This window comes from Apteryx rowi, unplaced genomic scaffold (assembly GCF_003343035.1).
Source record: "Apteryx rowi isolate R43461 unplaced genomic scaffold, aptRow1 scaffold_1874, whole genome shotgun sequence".
In the NCBI taxonomy this organism is placed as follows: domain Eukaryota; kingdom Metazoa; phylum Chordata; class Aves; order Apterygiformes; family Apterygidae; genus Apteryx; species Apteryx rowi.
This window is the reverse complement of record NW_020448168.1, coordinates 3,071-9,430: the sequence shown is the minus strand read 5'-3', so window position 1 is coordinate 9,430 and position 6,360 is coordinate 3,071. Positions and strand designations below refer to the sequence as shown.

At 57.8% G+C, this 6,360-nt stretch overlaps 2 protein-coding genes across 2 annotated transcripts in view; both read left to right on the top strand.

Moving 5' to 3' along the window:
• The window catches only part of LOC112964169 (probable tRNA N6-adenosine threonylcarbamoyltransferase), a gene marked incomplete at its 5' end in the record, with an annotated part of 9,193 nt that extends 3,789 nt beyond the window's left edge, over window positions 1-5,404 (top strand). Inside the window, 5 exons of the mRNA XM_026061902.1 lie at window positions 1-522; window positions 4,153-4,243; window positions 4,533-4,608; window positions 5,078-5,176; window positions 5,305-5,404. Of these exons, the coding sequence (XP_025917687.1) occupies window positions 1-522; window positions 4,153-4,243; window positions 4,533-4,608; window positions 5,078-5,176; window positions 5,305-5,344 (828 nt within the window). The remainder of the gene's footprint in view (window positions 523-4,152; window positions 4,244-4,532; window positions 4,609-5,077; window positions 5,177-5,304) is intronic.
• A 414-nt stretch (window positions 5,405-5,818) lies between these two features.
• LOC112964170 (telomerase protein component 1-like) overlaps window positions 5,819-6,360 on the top strand; it is a 3,599-nt gene continuing 3,057 nt past the window's right edge. The window contains exons 1-2 of the mRNA XM_026061903.1: window positions 5,819-5,924; window positions 6,087-6,221. Of these exons, the coding sequence (XP_025917688.1) occupies window positions 5,871-5,924; window positions 6,087-6,221 (189 nt within the window). The 5' untranslated portion in view covers window positions 5,819-5,870. The remainder of the gene's footprint in view (window positions 5,925-6,086; window positions 6,222-6,360) is intronic.

The following is a 6,360-nucleotide window of genomic DNA, read 5'->3' as shown; positions in this document are numbered from 1 at the left end:
ATCCGGGAAAAGGGCCCAGGCGTCCGGGGAAGGGGCCCAGGCGTCCGGGAAGAGGCCCAGGCATCCGGGAAAAGGGGCCAATGTATCCGGGAAAAGGGCCCAGGCGTCCGGGGAAGGGACCCAGGCGTCCGCGAAGGGGCCCAGGCATCTGGGAAAGGGGCCCAGGCATCCAGGGAAGGGGCCCAGGCATCCGGGAAAGGGCCCAGGTGTCCAGGAAAGGGGCCCAGGTGTCCGGGGAAGGGACCCAGGTGTCCAGGAAAGGGGCCCAGGCGTCCGGGGAAGGGGTCCAGGTATCTGGGGAAGGGACCCAGGCGTCCAGGAGAGGGGCCCAGGTGTCCGGGAAAAGGGCCCAGGCGTCCGGGAAGGGACCCAGGCGTCCAGGGAAGGGACCCAGGTGTCCGGGAAGGGGCCCAGGCGTCCGGGAAGGGACCCAGGCGTCCGGCTGCCCCCCTGCAGGCAGTGGCCCCCCAGCTCCTGGCATCGGGTGAAGCCACCATCGAGGATCTCTGCTTCTCCTTGCAGGTGGGTACCAGGGGCCCAGGCATCCGGGAAGGGGCCCAGGCGTCCGGGGAAGGGGCCCAGGCATCCGGGAAGGGACCGGAGTGTCAGGGAGGGCTTGGGGGGATATTTTGGGCCCCCAGGGAGGTTTGGGGGGGTATTTGAAGAGCCTTTTGGGGGTATTTGAGATGTTTAAGAGTATTCGGGAGTAGTTTGGGAGAGCTTGGGGTTATTTTAGGGTTGTTTGGGGGTACTTGGGTGGTTTGGGGTTATTTGGGGTGTTTTGAAGTGTTTTGGGGTATTTGGGACATTTACAAGTATTCGGAATAATTTAGACCTGTTTAAGAAATACTTGTGGGTGTGGGAAGGTATTTGGGGTATTTTGGGGGGTGTTTGGGGGGGTTGAAGAATATTTGGGGGATACTTGGGGTATTCAAGGGTATTTGCTGAGTATTGGGGGTATTTGGGTGCTGTTGGGGCTATTTGGGGTTGCTTAGGGGGGTATTAAGGGTATTTGCAGGGTTCAAGGGAGCTTGGGTAGTATTTGGGGGCAGATTGAGGGTATCTGAGCAGGGTGGGGGATACCTGAGGGAGTATTTCCAGGTGTTGATGGGCTTTTGGGGGTAATTTAGGAGGATTTGGGGAGCCCAAGAGTATTTGGGGGCTGTTTGGAGGCATTTGGGTGGTGTTGGGGGCATTTGAAGGGGTATTTGCAGGCATTGAAAAGTAATTGAGGGCATTTGGGTATATCTGAAGAGCATTGGGGGTATTTGGGGTGGTTTGGGGGGTTCAAGGGTGTTTGGGGGGCGTTTGGGTGTAGTTGAGGGTATTTGCCAAAGTTGAAGGGTATTTGGGGTAGTTTGGGGATGATTGGAGGATATTTGGGGGGTTCAAGGGTATTTGGGGGTACTGGGGAGTACTTTGGGGGCATTTGGGTGGTGTGGAGGTATTTGAAGGGGTATTTGCAGGGGCTGAAGAGGATTGGGGGTATTTGGGGGTAGGGTATCTGGGAGCTGCTGGGGTTATTTGGGGGGTACTTGGGAGCATTCAAAGGTATTTAGGGGGGTCGAGACTGGGGCTGCTGAGGATTATTTTCAGCATCAGGGAGTATTAATGGGACATTTGGGGTATCAGGCAGTATTTTAGGGATATCAGGGGCTTTGGGGGGTGCTCAGAAAGTATTGTGGGGGACGTCAGGTTGTACAGGGGTATTAGTATTGGGAGCATGAGGGAGTATTAATGGGGTGTTAACATCATAGAGTATTTTTAAATGGCTTTCAGGCGTCTGGTTGGGGTGTTGGGGGTGCCGGGGGGGGTGGGTGGTAGGAAGTATTTTGGGAGTGTAAGAGAGTATTAACAGGGTGTTGAGATATTAAGAAGTATTAGGCTTCTGGAGGGTTTGGGGTGCTTTGGGGGGTATCATGGGGGTTGGGGATATTAGATATTCAGGCTGTAAGTAGTAGTAGTATAAATGGAGTATTTGTGAGTATCAGGAAATATTTGGGGAGTATCCAGGGCTTTTGAAGGAGTTTTAGGACTGTTCTTTGGGAGCGGGCTGTTTTGTGGGGAATTCAGAGGGTATTAGAGAGTATATAGGGGCATCAGTGGGTATTTGAGAGTTAAGGAGTATCAATGGGGTATTTAGGGTCTTTAAGGAGTATTTGGGGAGTATCAAGGACTTTTAAAGGGATTTGGGGGCTACTTTTGGGCAGCTGTTTTGGAGGCAGCAAGGTGGTATTTGGAAGATACTAAAATGTGTTTAGGGGTATTAAGAAATACTAAGAGGTTATTAGGGGTATGAAGGAGTATTTGGGGGTATTGAAGGTTTTTGGAGAGGTTTTGGGGAGGCGCTTTTTGGGGGCATTTCTTGGCATTTGGAGAACATTAAGGAATATATATAAAGTATTGGGAGTATTAGGGAGTATTAACTGGGGTGTTTAAGATTATTAAGTTGTGTTTTGGGAGTATCAAGAGCTTTCAGGGGGTTGAGAATATCAAGAGAGTATTTGGGAGCAATTAAAGTATATTTGGAAAACATTTCAGAGTATTAGTGGAGTATTAGAAGGCACCAAGGAGTATTTGGGGGGTGCCAGGACCTTTTAAAGGGGTTTTGGGGAGCGTTTTGGAGGACTGTTTTGGGAGGAGTTAGAGATACTGAATGTTAAGTATTTGACAGTATTAAGAAGCACTAATAGAGTATTAGAAGATATCAAGGAATACTTGGGGGTATCCAGGGTTGGGGGGGGCAGCAATTTGGGGGGCTCTTTGGGGAGATATTTGGGGCCATCTAAGGAATGTGGAGTATTGGGGTGTATTAACAGAGTATTGAGGGGTATTAAGGAGTATTAAAAGTTATTAAAGCTTTTCTGTGGGGGGTTTCGGGGCAGCTTGGGGGGGTGTTTTGGGGGGGTGTTTGGGGCTATTTAAGAAATAAGCATTTGCGAAGTATTAATGGATTATTAGAGAGTATTAGGGAGCATTGGGTTATTAAAGGTTTTTCATGGGGTTCTGGGGGCAGTTTGGGGGCGGGTATTTTTGGGGGGTGTTTGGGGCTCCCTAAAGAATGATGAGTATTGGGGAGTATTGATAGAGTATTAGTGGGTATTAGGGAACAATAGGGGTTATTAAAGGTCTTAGTGGGTTTTTCGGGGCAGTTTTGGGGGGGTGCTTTTGGGGGGGTGTTTGAGGCTGTTTAAGAAATGGTGAGTATTGGGGGGCATTAATGGAGTATTAGCAGGTATTAGGAGTTATTAAAGGTTTCTTGTGGGTTTTTATGGGGCAGTTTTGGGGCAGGTGTTTTTTGGGGAGGTGTTTGGGGCTATTTAAGGAATGGTGAGTATTGGAGAGTATTAATGAAGTATTTGTGGGTATTAGGGGTTATTAAAGGTTCTTGGGGGGTTCTGGGCAGTTTTTGGGGGGGTGTTTGGGCTATTTAAGGAATGGTGAGTATTGAGGAGTGTTAATGGAGTATTAGGGAATATTAGGATCTATTAAAGGTTTTTCATGTGTTTTTGGGGGGCAGTTTGCAGGGGTGTTTTGGGCCATTTGGGGCTATTAAAAGAAGTGTGAGTATTGGGGGAGTATTAATGGAGTATTAGTGGGTATGAGGGAGTATTGGGGGCTATTAAAGGGTTTTTGTGGGGTTTTTCGGGGCAGTTTTGGGGGGCTGTTTTGGGGGGAGTGTTTGGGGCTATTTAAGGAATGATTAGTATTGGGGAGTGTTAATGGAGTATTAGGAGGTATTAGAATCTATTAAAGGTTTTTCGTAGGGTTTTCCAGGGCCGTTTTGGGGGGTGTTTTGAGGGGGTGTTTAGGGCCTTTTAAGTAATGGTGAGTATTTGGGGAGTATTAATGGAGTATTAGTGGGTATTAGGGGTTATTAGAGGTTTTTGTGGGGTTTTTCAGGGCAGTTTTTGGGGGGTGTTTTCAGGGATGGTTGGGGCTATTTAAGGAGTGGTGAGTATTGACGAGTATTAATGGAGTATTAGTTGGGTATTAGGGAGTATTAGGGGATATTAAAGGTTTTTTGTGGTTTTTTTCAGGGTAGTTTTGGGGGCGTTTTTTGGGGAGGTATTTGGGGGGGTCTCAGGGTATTTTGGGGGGGAATCGGGGAATATTTGGGAATGCCGCTGTGTCCCCCCCCCCCCGGCGCAGGAGACCGTCTTCGCGATGCTGGTGGAGGTGACGGAGCGAGCGGCCGCCCAGTGCCGGGCCCCCGAGGTGCTGCTGGTGGGCGGAGTCGGCTGTACGTGGGGCCCAGGCGTCCGGGCGGGAGGGGAACCGGGAGTCCGGGAAGGGGCCCAGGCGTCCGGGAAGGAGCCCAGGTGTCCCAGAAAGGGGCCCAGGCGTCCGGGAAGGGGCCCAGGCGTCCAGGGAAGGGGCCCAGGCGTCCAGGGAAGGAGCCCAGGCGTCCGGGGAAGGGGCCCAGGCGTCCGGGAAGGAGCCCAGGTGTCCCAGAAAGGGGCCCAGGCGTCCGGGGAAGGGGCCCAGGCGTCCGGGGATGATCTCTGACCTCTCCCCGTCTTATCCCACAGGTAACGAGCGGCTCCAGGAGATGTTGGAGACCATGTGCAACGCCCGGGGCGCCCGGCTGTGCGCCACCGATGAGCGGTGAGGGGCCCAGGCGTCCGGGAAAAGGGGCCCAGGTGTCCGGGGAAGGGGCCCAGGCGTCCGGGAAAGGGCCCAGGTGTCCGGGAAGGGGCCCAGGTGTCCAGGAAAAGGGCCCAGGCGTCCGGGAAGGAACCCAGGCATCCGGGAAGGGGCCCAGGCGTCCGGGAAGGGGCCCAGGCGTCCGGGAAGGACCCAGGTGTCCGGGCCGGAAGGGGCCCAGGCGTCCGGGGAAGGGGCCCAGGTGTCCGGGAAGGGGCCCAGGCGTCCGGGAAAGGGCCCAGGCATCTGGGAAAAGGGGCCCAAGCGTCCGGGGAAGGGGCCCAGGCGTCTGGGGAAGGGGCCCAGGCGTCCGGGTGAGGAACCCAGGCATCCGGGAAGGGGCCCAGGCATCCGGGAAGGGGCCCAGGCGTCCGGGAAGGACCCAGGTGTCCGGGCCGGGAAGGACCCAGGCGTCCGGGCGCTCCCCCAGCTTCTGCGTGGACAACGGCGCCATGATCGCTCAGGCCGGTTGGGAGATGCTGCGTTCGGGGCAGGTCACCGACGTCGCCCGTTCCGGCGTCACCCAGAGGTGAGGGGCCCAGGCGTCCGGGCGAGGGGGCGGGGCGCTCAAGCCCCGCCCCTTCTGCCTCCTGAGGAGGGGGCAGGGCTCCCGGTAAGCCACGCCCCCCTCCCAACCTCCCCTGCCTCCTCCCGCAGGTACCGCACGGACGAGGTGGAGGTCACCTGGCGGGATTGACCCCGCCCCCACCCTGCCCGGAGGCTCCGCCCACAATAAAGTCTCCACCCCCTTTTTGGACATCCGGCTCCGCCTCTTTTGTGGGGGGTTGGGGGGGGCAGGTTTGGGGGGGCCGGCGGCCATTTTGTTGGCATGAAGTCGGACGCGGCCGAGGGCGCCCGGACACCTGGGCCCCTTCCTATGGGGGGGGGGTGTCCCGGACGCCTGGGCCCTTCCTGGGGGGGCACCCGGACGCCTGGGCCCTTCGTGGGAAGTTCCCGGACGCCTGGGCCCCTTTCGGAGCGGGTGGAGGGGGGGGGATGGGAACAACCCGGACGCCTGGGCCCCTCCCAGGGGCAAAGGGTTTTGCCGGGAGCGGCGCTGGCCCCGCCCAGGGGCGTGGCCTGCGGCTGAGGAGGAAGCGGAGTGAGGAAGCGGCAGGGGGGGGAAGAGGCTCCCGGACGCCTGGGCCCCCTCCTTGCCCGGACGCCTGGGCCCCCTCGTTCCCCTCTGCCTCCCCCTTCACCCCCTCCCCCCTCCCAGAGCCATGGAGCCTCCCGGAGCCGCCGAGGAGGCGCCGGAGCAAGTGGAGGCGCTTAAGGTGCGGCCCGGACGCCTGGGCCCCTTCCCCGGACGCCTGGGCCCCTTTCCCGGACGCCTGGGCCCCTTCCCCGGACGCCTGGGCCCCTTCCCCGGACTCCTGGGTCTCTTGGGGGGGGACCCAGACGCCTGGGCCCCTCCCGGACGCCTGGGCCCCCCGCAGCTGGAGCTGGTGACGGCCGTCTGCTCCGCCCTGGTGCCCGGCGCCAACCTGGAGCGACCCCAGGACGGGCTGCGGCTGCGGCTGGCCGAGCTCTGCCGGAGGCTGGCGCCCGCCGAGCCCGAGTTCCTGCTGCAGGTGCGCCCGGACGCCTGGGCCCCTTCCCGGACGCCTGGGCCCCTTTTCCCGGACGCCTGGGCCCTTTTCCCGGACGCCTGGGCCCCTTCCCCGGACGCCTGGGCCCCTTCCCCGGACACCTGGGCCCCTTTCCCCGGAC